At 36.2% G+C, this 14,828-nt stretch overlaps 1 protein-coding gene across 5 annotated transcripts in view; it reads right to left on the bottom strand.

The window, feature by feature from the left end:
* ATP1B4 (ATPase Na+/K+ transporting family member beta 4) overlaps positions 1-8,404 on the bottom strand; it is a 42,342-nt gene extending 33,938 nt beyond the window's left edge. For 3 of the 5 annotated variants that reach the window (XM_072429468.1, XM_072429469.1, XM_072429474.1), the window contains exons 1-2: positions 8,246-8,404; positions 5,909-5,957 (exon numbers count right to left, since the gene is read on the bottom strand). In XM_072429468.1, the coding sequence (XP_072285569.1) occupies positions 5,909-5,956 (48 nt within the window). In that variant the 5' untranslated portion in view covers position 5,957; positions 8,246-8,404. Of the gene's footprint in view, positions 1-3,768; positions 3,871-5,908; positions 5,958-8,245 lie in introns of all 5 variants that reach the window. The other 2 variants (XM_072429470.1, XM_072429471.1) reach the window with 2 other exon arrangements.
* Between the last annotated feature and the right edge of the window lie 6,424 nt (positions 8,405-14,828).

Genomic DNA, 14,828 nt, shown 5'->3' with positions numbered 1-14,828 from the left:
TGTCTTATTCCTATTGGGGAGATTTGCTTTAATTTTCTATAGAGAAAGGACTTGGATGGGCAATCTCTACAGTGGCGTCAGATACTGAAAGAAATCATTTTTCTAAAATGAAACGCGGAAGTGTTGGGGCAGATTCACACCTTTCTTTTTTATTGCCAGCCACTCGAGCACTTGCCTGGCAGCGCTGGTTCAAAAAGAACCAACCTCTGCACATTTGTAAACTGGCAGTGAGCAGTCCTGGCATCCTATGGGGCTGCTGCAGACAGACAATAAATGATATGTCTTTCCAAGCTGCAGTTTCCTGGTGTGAGGAAATGGTAAGTGCACTGCAACCACACTGCCAGTGTGAATTAGGCCTAGAGCTGCGTACACACGTGCAATAATTATCGTTCAAAACAAATAACTAACAACCTATCGTCCGATAATCGTTAAAGAAAGAAGTCCACAACTACGATGGTCACTGGAAACAAACGTCCATCCCAGCGGATCTAATTGGGCGACGAATGCTCACAATCTACTGTGAGTACGGTCGTTCAGTGGTCGTGGATGGTTCTGCAGTACACTTTCTCTTTTACATGTCACTTCGTGCATCGTTAAAACGATCATATCTAGCGTGTGTACACTATTGGTGGATTATATTTGAATGATCGTATCATTACAGCATGTACAGAATTGTGAACAATATGATTGTTCAAAATAATCGTGCATAATTGTTGATCTGTCGTTAGTCGTTTGTTTTCTAATGACAATTATTGCACGTGTGTACCTAGCCTTAGGCTAGGTACACATGTCCAATAGTTCCCGTCCGATAATGAGCTTACAGCCGATATCGGACGAGAATCTTGCGTGTGTACAGCGCCTGTCGTCCATCGTCTGAACGACTGTCCTGGCGGATCCATGGACAATGGACGACGAACGATCTTAATGAAAGTGAAGGGGGACAGCACGCAGCAGAACGGTGCTGTATGTACAGAACTCATTTATGCATCGTGCAGTCCTTAAGCTACATACACACTTCCAATTATTATCGTTGGAAAATGAACGACGAACGTTCATGCACGATATATATGAACGATCGTATAGCACCGATCCTGCACATAGAGTTAACGACACGATCGTTCGTAGATATTGTACACACAATAGATACGATCGTTTGAGCGATAGAGGAACTATGTGCACGACAGGAAAGTGAACGGACGTTCGTTCATCACGCATGCTCTGACCATGGACGATCAACGAACGACCGTACACACGAACGATGTTCAAACGATCGTCGCCCAATCCGATCCGTCGGTCCGGTCGTTCGTTTCCAGCGACTTTCCTCGTTCGTCGGCGTCGTTGGTTACTTTTTTACGAACGATTTTTTTGCCCAATCGATCGTTCGTCGTTCGATTGGAACGATAAAAATTGGTGTGTACGCACCTTTAGTCATTGGAAAAGATTGTGAAAGATCCTTTCCAACAACAATTATTGCACATGTTTATGCAGCCTTATTGTCTTGGTCAGATTATTTCAGTGTATGTCTTCCTGTTCCAGTGCCAACTGCTCTTTTTATATCTTTATATCTTTATTTGCTTTGATTATCTTTATCTTTATTTATATCTGATTTACAGGATGCCACCTGGACACGACGTAAGGTGACTTCCACACAAGATCATAGGTATCCATAAAAACTTGAGAGAAGTATTTACCCTTTCTTAGTCCAACCAAAAGTAAAGTAAAAGGCTTTGGTTGTTCAGTCTTCCTCAACCAGGGTAAAGCTGCGTACACACGGCAAATTTTTCTCGCCCGATAATCGGTATTGGCCAATTATCGGGCGAAAATCTGCCGTGTGTACAGTCGGTCGTCGTCCATCGTCCGACGACCGTCCTGGCGGATCCATGGACGATGGACGACGACCGATCCTAATGAAAGAGAAGGGGAGAGCGCGCAGCAGGGTGCCGCTCCGTCGCTCTCCCCCTCCCCTCTCCATAGAGCATGAACGGTGCTGTATGTACAGCATCGTTCATGCATCGTGCAGTCTTTTCTCGTTGGAAAGGATCGTGAAAGATCCTTTCCAACGAGAAAAATTGCAGGTGTGTATGCAGCTTTACTCCAAAGCTTGAGTAGTAAGATGTTGTTGGATTAACCTCCCGTATATGGTACATGCAAAGGAACATCAGTGGACAGGTGATGAATCATGAAAACCATACTTTATAATGAGTGCTAGCAGGACACTGGCAGCTGCATTGTATTTACAATGTCTCCGTAAATCTTGTTTGTATGTAAAGTTTGTAATATATATATATATATCTATATATATATATATATATATATATATATATATATAAAATTAACAGTTTTATATGGGCTTACCTACACATCCTTTGCTTCTTTGCTTCTTGGTTTGCAATGCTTTTTGGTATTACTTCTAAAGATGCATTACTTCTATTTGAATTTCTGTGCATTATTGCCCCTTCAGTTAAAGCCCATTTTCAGGTATTTTTTTTTAATTATTTTTTTAAAGGAATCTCAGCATAGATTTAAAAATTCAAAAGCATTTAGGCTATTTATTCCACAGCAAAATGTCCTCAGTCTTTATAGTTGAGAAAACAGACTCTATAGGGGTGTTACCATGGTGCCCTTTGTTCATCATGTATTGAAGGTGGGCATTGCTGATTTAATCCCATCAGCATTACTTTCATCAAATGAATATTCCTAAACAGAAAGGCAAACAGGAAGAATGACAAAAAGGAGATGGAAAAAGGTAAGCATAGTTATAAAAACAAAAATATAATTTAGTGGCTGGACTTAAGTCTTGTGGCTACCTTGCTCATTCATTGGTCCAATAGTGACATACAGGAGACAGGAGGGGTGCTGGGGCAAACTGAAGTCTTCATTCATGAACCCAGAATTTTGAGCCCTCTGGGGATCTCTTATCGCTTTACAAATGAGTTACCAATAGTAATGAGTTACCAATTAGTAATTTGTAGCAACAGATAAATGTTTAAGTTAAAACTACTTGATAAGAACACTACCAAAAATAAATTGTTTTGTATATTTTGGACTGTAATGATTGCTAATAAAGTCCCAGTACCCATCACATAAAAAAAAACTTACAGCCAATGCCTTGTACCATGCCAAGTTAGAAATTAAAGCAAACAATGTCCCAGGAGGGAATCCAAGACAGCGAATATGTCCTGCTAAAACTGGCTCTGATTTAGTATAGCTGTGAGCAATTCTGGAACAGGTAATCAGCTGTATAAAATTACACCACACTGCTAAATGATGGTTAAAAATATGATTTATAGATTTTTTTTTACTCCTAAAGCAAAATTATAGTCTGACATTAAATACAGTATGGGCCTCTTTCTCAAATATTTAACCATCTAGTTATCCAATTGTCTTTATCCAAAAAAATAATGTAATAGGGGTAAAAACACAATTAACCCTAATAAACACAGGTAGTTTTCATATTTGCCATTATGCACTGTGCGATCAAATTCTTTTCAGAACTTTACATGTCAGAAAAAAGGATTGTAAGCCTACAGTCAGGTGATCTGTCATGGAGACTTTGTCTGATAGGTTTGATTAACTATTAGAATCCTACACCTTACTCTTACATCATAGACATATTATACCTTTTGCTAGCTCAGGATCCTTTAGAAAGCAAAGCAAATTAGGTTTAACCATTTCAGGTAGTCTCAGGAGTCTGTTGCTTAAGGTAATAATGGTTTGGCAAATCTTTTGAAGCAGAAGGAAAATTGTGACTTAGTTTTGGTTTAATACCTTTAAAGTTGAACTAAAGTGTGTTTACTGTAGGTATTGTTCTCTGTATTGTTTCTGGTTATCCTTAGATAGAAAACATCCTGCAGCAAGGGGAAAATCCTACTGGAAAGAAATGAAGATTAACAAAAAAAACAAAACTTTGTTTCATTAATGGTGCACAAAACTATTTACCATTACCATTACCATTTACTATTTACCATTACCAGGTAACATTTTTAGGAATGAGTTGTAACCTAAACATAACCCTGTTGCTTGATCCAACTGGCAAAATTAGTAGTACAATTGAAAAGCAATAACCTGGAGACACCTGAATAAAAAATAATTCCCAGAATGATTTTCAGTTTGCCCCTGCAAATGGATGAACAAGGTCACAGTTCAATATTAGGACATGGAAGGCTGACACTAGGCCTAGAACCCAATTCCAGGCTTAGGCCCCTATTTCCTTTTCCACCCCCAGAATCCTACCTCTGGATGCCCTTCTCAATGTTTTTTTTTTTTTAGATGTCTTTAGGCCACTCGTGACGCAATGGGTCTTCTACCTTTTTGAATTTTTTTTTGGCCTGGTCCATCAAATCAATAAGGATTTTAAGCTTTCTTTCATGTGCCTAGAGGATATATCCATTGAGAGATAAGGAAGGGTATAGCTGCCTTCATCTTTTTTACAATCTTCCGTGCAGAAGGGTGTCTAGGAAGGATTGGGAGACATTGCAAGAAGGAATTGCTCATGGTAAAAGTTACAAGATATTGCCCCAAATTTAGTAAAAATCCTGTATTTATCTAGAAAAGGGATGGTGAATACTTTCCTTACAGGGTCATAAGTCTATAGTTGGAATAGGAAGGGACAGATTTATCATTAAACATGGTAGGCGTGTGACTTTAGATGCCAGTCTGTCAGGGGCACTTTAAAAAACAAGAACCAGGTATCAATACAACATGATTGCACACAAACCTCTCCAAGCTACCACTGTGTCCCTCGACCTACTATTCTACACAGTGTCAGCAAGCTACATTAAAGTTCCCATGCTCCGACCTACTAGAGTAGGCCCCTGCAGCTTGAATACCCCACTGAGCAGTTGAAATTAAGCTTTTTCTGCTGGTGCTCTGCCCACTCCAAAGTCAAAAATGACAGAGGCTCATCATGCTACAGTACAGCTGTCAAAATGTGAGCTCAGCCATGCAAAATGCACTGCAGTGCTGAGCTGTCAGTTTTGTCCTGCTATGAAAGTCTATCAGGATGTTGATGACGAAGAAGTTCAGTTACCCGGAGAACCACCAAATGCTCAGTGCTGAGCACCTTCAGGTTTTCAACCTCTGCCAGTGCACTGAACAAACTTAGATACATATCAGGTATTCTTTGCAAATTTAGTTTTTCACCACATTCAATATGCTAAGTGAATTACCCCATACAGGGAGTTGTTTAAACAGCTTGAACTCCTTTAGTAAGTAAACCAGAGTAAGTGCAAGAGAGTTAAAAAAAAAGTGATTTAAGTGATTATTTAGGTAAACCTAAAATGACAACTGTACTTGCAATAAAAAGTGAGTAAATAGTTGCCTTACAGTTGCCCTACACTGAACACTTCTTTAAAGTGTAATTGTTTGCTGAAGGGTCTTCAGTAAACAACACTTTTGGTTTTGTCAATCCCCTGTTCCTTCATGGCACTCTGTGGTTCCTTCTGCAAATCTTAATATTGACGTAGAGATCAATGGAAATATCTTAGAACAAATAAGGGTGTGCAGCAGATTGACACTTCTAAAAGTGTTGTTTTCTAAAGAAATGTCAATGAATGGTTCATTTTTTTTGAAAGCAGTGTTGGAAAGATCCTTTCCAACGATAATGATTGCAAGTGTGTATTTAGCCTTAGTTGAGACAACACTGTTAAGATAACTAGATACCAGTTTTGTCCACGTGAAATTAAATACATGTTACCATAAAGCCAAATCATGCCTGTTATTCTTTTTGTTAAGCACTTCCTTTATCACAGGATATATCATATCAGGATATATCATATCCATCATTATTTATGGTCTTTGTTATTGTGTGCTGTGAGTTTGTAAACTGTTGCTTAGTTTTGCAAACATATTAGGATCATTATGTTCTCCACTATGTTTAGATTGTGGGTATGGTTATTTATATACTCACCAATGGATGAAGATAGTTACCACGTTGGTCTGATGAATTTCTTTCCATACTACAATAAAACAGATTGAAAAGAAAATTGAAAGTTGATTAAATAAAATTAGAAGGTACCCTTTATCTACTCTTGTTACTGCACACCCAGTTCTAAGTATCACACTAAGTAACACTGGACTAGTTATATTTGTTGTAAACATTTTTATAGCAGATTATTTGCCTCTGATGATTCAGCACATTGCCACGATTTTCAAATTTATTGGCATTGATTCACATATGTTAGGCACAATTCTGGCACAATTATATAATTAGCTCGAGTACAAGTGGAATTTCCTTGTCAATCATGCCAAAATTATTTTCAGTGTTGAAATTTTAAATTACCTTAAGGTTTGTAGGTGGGGTAAATTTTTGTGTTTAATCAAGGTATAAATTGTGTCCCTCATCAGCCGCAACAAATTTTTATCTGGACTGCCTTCCATCAGATTCAAAGATTCATTAATATACAATACTAATATCCACGTTACCACAAAACATGGTATGGCTTCACCATTAAACCCAACCAAACCAAAAAGCCCCAATCCATCCAACACCCTGTATCTGTCTTACATAAAAGTGAACAAAGACAAGGGATAGAGGTACATTTATGATGAACTTCGCTCCTTAGTGAGGCTTGATCATAAAGTGTTAATGTTTAACCCCTACTAAGGGGTAAAACACATCTGGCTTTTTTTTTTAATTTTTTATGTTCACTTTTAAACCAAATAAATATTGTTAATTCTTGACTGGATCCCTTTAAAACTAGACTAAAGGATTGCATTTTGTTTCTAATGTGAATTTGTAAATAATTTTAAAAGGTCTAAAACACAAATGTTTGAATTAGAACTGGATCAGAAAAACACATATTCTACATTGTACAACAAAAATTGGGAACCAGGTACCATATGAAAACCACTGTTACTCTGTTAAATTTTCTTGAGATGGAGCAATGTTTAGATTGTAATGTTTACCTAATAGGGAGATTACACAAGTTGTTCAAGTTCTCACAAAGTTGCTTTTGGGAGCTGAAAAGCTGAGAGATAGTTCAGCTAGCCACTTGACAACAAATCATTATTCTCATCAAGAAGCTGATAATTTTCCAGTCAAGGATGTTGCTAATCAGAACAAGGGATACATAATATGAGATGTGCTTTTATGTTCAGTCTGATTAAGATAAGATTTCATTTGACATTTTGGCAAATTTTTTTAACTGCAATATTAGGGATTTAGCCATCAAACTAATTTCTTTCATATAGAATATCTCATAATAATGCTTTGCTTATAATGTGTTGAACTGAAATTTGTTTAAAAGAATAAACTTTTTGCATTTTATTTAAATTAACCATTAACCATTTAGGTTATTTAGGTCAGCATTTAAAATCCTGCTCCAATATTGTAAACAACCTTACATTAACAAATCATATTGGCTTTTTTTGCCAAAATCTAATTTTCTTAAAAAATTCTGTTTTGACCCAAAAGATGTGAAACCCCTTAAAGTCTGTCCAGTAACAGTGATACTGCAAAAAAGGGGGGTTCACAGACAGAACTCTGGGAAATGAAAAAAGGAACAACTTGCCCATAAAAAACAATCAGGGTTTATCTTTGTTATCATAGATTCACATGGTAATATGGTTCCATAGATAATCATCTCCATCTGCTCCTTCTATAAAATGATTCCTTTATAATAAATGTTATTATTACAAAAAGACAACAATTAACCATTGTGCTAAAATATTTTTTTGCTAAACTAAGAAATCAACACATTTCAGGAATATATGTAACTGCAATGGTAACAAAAATACTGATACTGAAACTGGAAATAGCTCCAGTAGGATAATAACCTACTGGGATATTTAGAATGTTCTTCTCATGAAGTAACCCAAATGGTATTTATCTTTCTTCAAGCCCAAAACACACAAAAAAGTAATAAACACACAAAACTCCAGGAAAAAAAACATACATCACCTTAAAACACAGATATGAGAATGTAAACTTAACAAGTGAACACAATGATGCTTTATTTTAGCCATACAATAATCTATAAATGATGCATTAGTATAGCAATACACCAGTGTATTGGTTATGCTCCAATAGGTTGCTAAATTACAGTATACATAAAAAGATTAAACAGCCCAGCAAAGCAGTTTTAAAAATGGCAAAAGCTATTGAGCCTGTCACTGTGTATATTTATTGTGTACTAATGCATACTTTCTTTAAATTGATGTAAATTTTTCTAGAACAGACAATAGGATACAGTTATAACAGCATGATTATTTCAGTTTGCATTTTGTATATTAAAAAAATTGTTACCTTATACTGTGTTATTGTTTCAATATTGCATTGAGTGTCAAACAAGAGCAAATCTCATATCTGTTCTAACATCAATCTGGAATGAAGAGCTTCCAAGAAGAAGAGCACAATCTGAATGTTGTGGATAGTCTGTGGATGGGACATTCAACAGGAAGACCTGGTCCTGGAGAACATGCAACATGTTCCTGTCAGTCAAACACTATTTTTATCCCAACAGATCCAGCCTTGGCAAAAAAAAAAAAAAAAAAAAAACTTGTTTGCGCTGTCAGTTCCCAGACAGAAATGCATGAATTGGACTATGCTGGTAATTGCTGTCATAGGGTTAGACTGGGACAGAAATTGGGACCTATGCTGGCTCGTACTGGTTTAGTCAGGTTTAGGATTCAAAGTCTGCTTAGTAAAGGTTACACACATCTTATGTAACGGTATTTTGAAGACACTGTACAATCCCACCTCTCTGAGATGGGACATAATAAGGTACCAAGTATATAGTTAAAGGATGCAAACCTGACATGAACTGTTGTGTGGACCATAAAAAAGAATATGTAAATATTTTGGGTAAATACCTTTATTTTTATCACTATTTTTCCTGTACACTGACTTTTCAAAACTACAAACAAAACAATTTATTGGTTAAATAAAATATAAAATAAAGCATTTTTAAAAAATTGAAATCCAGGCAGATGGAAAATATGCAAATTACCAGCACTGTTTTCTTAATATTTGCATTTGTCAAATGCAAGCACAGTAAGCATGTGGAAATAGCAAAGTGACAGATAGATACTGTAGAGGAGCTTATCAATATGCTGTTTCTCCAATCACTGCTTCCCGATTGGCTGTAGTCCTCCCAGCAAAAGGCAGAAGTGAACATGGCTGGTCCAGACATGAGACCTATTGCTGGACTATAGGTAATGTATATGTCAAAAAAATGTTTTTTTAAAGACTGAAATTTGCTTTCGGTTGCAGTTTTTCACCAAAACCAAAAAATACAGAAAAATTAAAAAGCAAATATGTGCTAAATTACAAATTGAATATTTTAGAAGGAAACATAAAAGGGCAGAAAAAGATGGACTGGTCTCTGCAGGGAGGTGGATGCAGCTTTAAAGCATGGAAATAAAGAAAGATTTCAAACATAAATAATACTCCTAGTTAGTGGTGGGTGGATAGTTCTGACCAGGTGCAGATATTTTGAAAGCAGGTAAAGGTGCCTGTGCATAGCATTATTCAATGACAGGCTGCCCCATGGGCATGCCTACCTCTGTCTATTTCAAAGACCTATGGCTATGAGCAATAGAGGTGTTTCTGAAGACAGTTATTAGGGTCTCTGAGACTCTTAAACAAATTAAATCACAGCAATTATTTCCAGTTATGAAAAGGAAATTCTTCCAAATGCTACATAAAAAGTTACTGTTTTTCTCATATTGTGACTGTTAATCAAGTGAAAACACAGCAAATATTTCCAGTTATATACAGGCAATTGTTTCTTATTGTTGACAATAAAATGCACCCAATTCGTGTGCCTGTGGAATCTCAGCATATAGTTCCAGTTATACCCACAGGCAGCACTTGGCCAAAGAGGGGCAATTACAGACTCTTGGATATGATGGCCAACTATTTCCAGCTGCTTCAGCATCTTATCTGGCATGTCCTGAAGTGACCAAATAATGGGCCAAAAAATTGGACATTTTGCCAAAATTGTCCAAGTACGTCATTCAGGTGCTGTTTTGTCCATCCTTGAGTAAGAGAAAGTTTTCAGTGTAAAGACTACAACTATCCTTCCAAAATGAACTACATTCTCTGTCACCAGTGTGGAGTGATTGACAATAATAAAATGATTCAGTACTGCATCTGTTACTGATGTCAAGGAGTACCTTAACTACCTCCACCACCACAACAGCACAGCTAGAAGTAAATGTAACATAAACATTGATTTGGAATCTAAATTCCAGTTCATAGTTTCTGAATCCAGATAGATTTCTTGAACAGATTCTGTCTGATTCAGAATATTTCTCGTCTGCTCATGTTTACTCTTAAGCTGCGTACACACCTGCAATTTTTCTCGTTGGAAAGGATCTTTCACGATCCTTTCCAACGAGAAAAGACTGCACGATGCATGAACGATGCTGTACATACAGCACCGTTCATGCTCTATGGAGAGGGGAGGGGGAGAGCGACGGAGTGGCACCCTGCTGCGCGCTCTCCCCTTCCCTTTCATTAGGATCGGTCGTCGTCCATCGTCCATGGATCCGCCAGGACGGTCGTTGGACGATGGACGACGACCGACTGTACACACGGCAGATTTTCGCCCGATAATTGGCCGATACCGATTATCGGGCGAGAAAAATTTGCCGTGTGTACACAGCTTTAGTCTTTACTATATTTAGGTGTATTGATCATAGGGGTTTGCAGAGTTTGCTATTAAGTCAGATCCAGGTCCTTGCATTGCCTTCATCTAAAACAGTTTAGATCTACTTAAAGTGTAGGTTTAAAGGCTCCTTGGGTGCTACCTAGCTATATACCAGGGTCTATGGGGTCACCAGTGGAAACATTAGAAGATTATACAATGTAGCAGCATCCTTGGTAGTAATAAACATAGGACCTAGAATTGTACAGCAGACTTGCTGACTATTGGTCTACTTCCATAAAAATGGAAAATCTAAAGCTGGCCATACATTTCATAGTAATTCTCTATTCTGATTTATTTAGGTTTACCAAAAGTATGCAATCTAAGGGCTTTCCTCCTTTATAATTATTACTATATTCTGTATATTATTTATTACTGTATTTATTCATTTTTTCTACTTTTAATGAACATACCAGGGGAAATAATACCCTTTAAAATGACATACGTATTTGAAAGATCTACATTTAGTTGTATGTTTTAAAAGCAATGATAGTGACATTTAGCAGGAATTTACTGCAGATGAATCATTTTTTAAATTGCGGTGTACACAATACCACTTGTGAATGGTAAGTAAATGTCACATTCACTGTCCCACTGTCCCAGTTTGTGTTTTGTGCCTTTAGATCTTGCTGTTAAGACTGATGTATATAATCTATTTTAAATTAAAATGTTAATTTTTAATTGTACAACAGTACATTGTAAGGCTGTGTACACATGTTAAATTGTTGTCATTGGAAAGGATCTTTCATGATCCATTCCAACGACAAAAGATTTAAAGATACATGAAGGAACGAACGTCTGGACGGCTCCATAAACAACATCAGATGGTATTCTTGTCTGATACTAGCCCTGAAGCAATATTTGGACCGGAATAGTCTGAAGTGTGTTATTACTGCCTGGTATAACAATGTTTGACAATAAAGAAATGTGTATTTTATTGTTTGTACTTGTCAGCAACATCTGGGTAGAACTAGAAAACATAGAATAACAGTTGGTGATAATATTGTTTTCATACACAGGGGGGAGCTATTGATCAGACAAACACATCAGTTGCTGCAAAAGAAGTGTATCGGAAGAAGAAATGCATAGCTTCGAACATGGCTGTAATGACTTTAATGAGATACAAAATAACACTATTACAACTGTAAAATATTGCAAATGAAAATACCTACATTTAAGAAAGTTATACCTAAATTTAGCATATTATATTACACAATGATGAAAATACAATAATAACCAATAAAATACAGCTTAGAAAGCTATATAAGGAATTGTTTGAAATTTTTTATTTTATATTTAATAAAAGGCTATATAGTCCCAATAGAGTAAAGAAACAGTAAAGGAAAATCATTATCAATGAATGTTCAGTATTAAAATACTGTTCTGGTAATATTCATTGTTAATGTTCATTTTTATTTTAATATCAGGCAAAAATGGCTCCATCATTTTGGAGTTCCATGAACGAGTTGTGAACTACATATTAAACAAAGTAGCAGATGACTGCAGCACCGCCTTTATATTTCATAAGATCCAAGCCTTCATAAATAAACATACAAAACTAGCAACAGTTTTAGACCAGAATGATCATCCCTAAGACTACACTATGGGCCTGATTTAATAAAGCTCTCCAAGGCTGGAGAGGATACACTTTCCTCAATGAAGCTGGGTGATCCAGCAAACCTGTAATGGATTTCTTCAAAGTCATTTGCTATTTGCTAGCAAATGTTTTGAATCCTGGACCAGATCCAATCCTGGTTTGCTGGATCATCCAGTGTATTTTCTCCAGCCTTGGAGAGCTTTAATAAATCAGCTCCATTAAATGTACAATATAATATGCATTGTACCAGAAATAAAGCTACACAGTTTGAAATAATAAAATAGATTAAACAAATTTAAAAAAGTGTCTATCTCCTGAAAAGTTAAACATACTGCCACAGCAACTAGAAAAATAAAAAAGAGGATGAGTATAATATATTTAGGGTCAGTTAATGCTACTCCACTGCATACACCTTTATACTTGAGTAAATGTAGTTTCCCTGTTTTTTTTCAGGCAAAAGTAGGTACCACAGTTTCTATTTGCATTGGTTTAAATTTAAATATACATGTACACCCCATTTTGTTCTTACAGGGCAATAGGTGTACAGGCACAAAAAACAGATCTTCTAATCTTTATCCACTCTATTCAAAATAAATGTGAGAAACCTCACTTTACACCGTTGAGTCACTGTCCTGGACAGAACAGTGTTATTATTAGTAAAGATGTTAGATGAAATTCCAAATATGTGTTTTTAAGAGCAACTCTTGAGGAGTGTCAGGTCAAGGAAAATTATTGCCTGTGGCTCTAATATCAGTGACAACTGATTGCAACTAAGGATAACCAGTTAGAAATATGCAAATGACCTTGGTGATCCTACCTCTGCTTATCATAATGATATTTGTCTCTGTAGACAAATGCCATCTAAAGACACAACAACAATACAGTTACACTAATTGTGTTTGATGTATACACTTCCTAAAAACAGTACTATTTAACTACTACCTAAGACCATTTTGTAAACTTTAATGTAAACCTGTAATGTAACTTTTGCATTTGTTATTTTCAAAAGCCAGTAACTAGGAAATGCAGTGTGAAATAAAAACACAATCATTCTGTACATATGAATTCTTTTGGGTAACATATCTGCAACTGTGGTATTTACATACTTCCTGCTAAAAGATGTCCCTCTTTTTCATGTTACACATTTCAAATGTATGATATTGCAATATATCACTGCTCGTTTCCTGATTGGTATAACATTGGGATCAGCCTTTTTTTGACCTTTTGAACATGGTGAAACCCTTGCAATAACTTGCAGTTCTTAGGAAACCCCTGCTATATATATCCACAGCTCACAGTACATTAGTATGGTGGTCAGTGGGAAGAATGCCTCTTACATTGCAAGCCAGTGGAAAGAATGTCACCCTTATAAATAGCAAAAAGACCATTGGGTTCACTTAAACTGACCTGAGAGATCCAATTTACGTATTGCTCAATAAACCCCAAGCAAGCTCTAGGAACACTAAGGTTCCACTGAACCCTGGTTGGGAAACACTGATTTAGATGGACCATTTTATGTTCATCTAAAACTATTATACCTAGTCGATGCCCCTGATTTATTAAAGCTCTCCAATGAAGGAGAGGATACACTTTCAACAGTGAAGCTGGGTGATCCAGCAAACCTGGAATGGATTTCTTTAAAGTCATTTATTTTTTTATAGCAAATATTTTGAATCATGGAGGAGATCCATTTCAGGTTTGCTGGATCTCCCAGCTTTACTGTTGAAATTGAATCGTCTACAGCTTTGGAGAGTTTTAATAAATCAGGCCCAATGGCGGAGCCTAAAGTATGTTTACCATTACTCAGTACATACTGTATATCCTTTCTCCTCATTGCCAGACTTGTAATAATCACTCTATTTATTTATTAATGCTCACACTTTATATACTTTATATGAATTGGTAACATATAGATGACTAGTATGGCCACTTATAAATAATTTGCATGCTATCTCTATTGAAATATTTATGACTTGTAGTCATGTGATAAACAGATGTTCTTCTTTATTAACAACCTGTACAAAAAGATTAATTATTCACTGGTCTGGTTAACAGGCAGAGTAAATACTCTGGGGAATTACCATTGACTTCTATCAATTAGGATACTACTCTTTATTGTTCTGTCACTGTCACTATTTAAAAAAAAAAAAAAAACATGTGATATGGTCCTAATGTGACTCCTCTATATTACCAGTAGTAGGCACTGACCCCCACCTACTTTAGTTTAAGAAATAAATGATGTATGTACATCAAAGGATTCCTAGATCACAATGGATAAGCAGTTGATGATTGCTTTGTGGCTCCCTTTTTTGAAATCACGGACTTAGCAGTCTGATAAAGAATGAGTCAGTGGGGCCTATTTATTACCTGATTTACTTTCAATATCCAGCCATAAGAATTTTAGCACATGCTAGCACATGATTGATTAAAGTGAATAATATGAGACAGAGATTGGAGCTTTTTCTGTTGCCTAAAATAAATAGCACAAAAAATTAGTCATACAATGATTCAAATTAATCTATAAAACAATATTTTTTTTAATAATATGTTCTCGGTCCAGAGCCTAATAGAGACTTAAGCTG

Source organism: Pyxicephalus adspersus, chromosome Z (genome assembly GCF_032062135.1).
Source record: "Pyxicephalus adspersus chromosome Z, UCB_Pads_2.0, whole genome shotgun sequence".
Lineage (NCBI taxonomy): Eukaryota > Metazoa > Chordata > Amphibia > Anura > Pyxicephalidae > Pyxicephalus > Pyxicephalus adspersus.
Note: the sequence above shows the minus strand (reverse complement) of the source record. Positions and strands in the feature narration are given on the sequence as shown.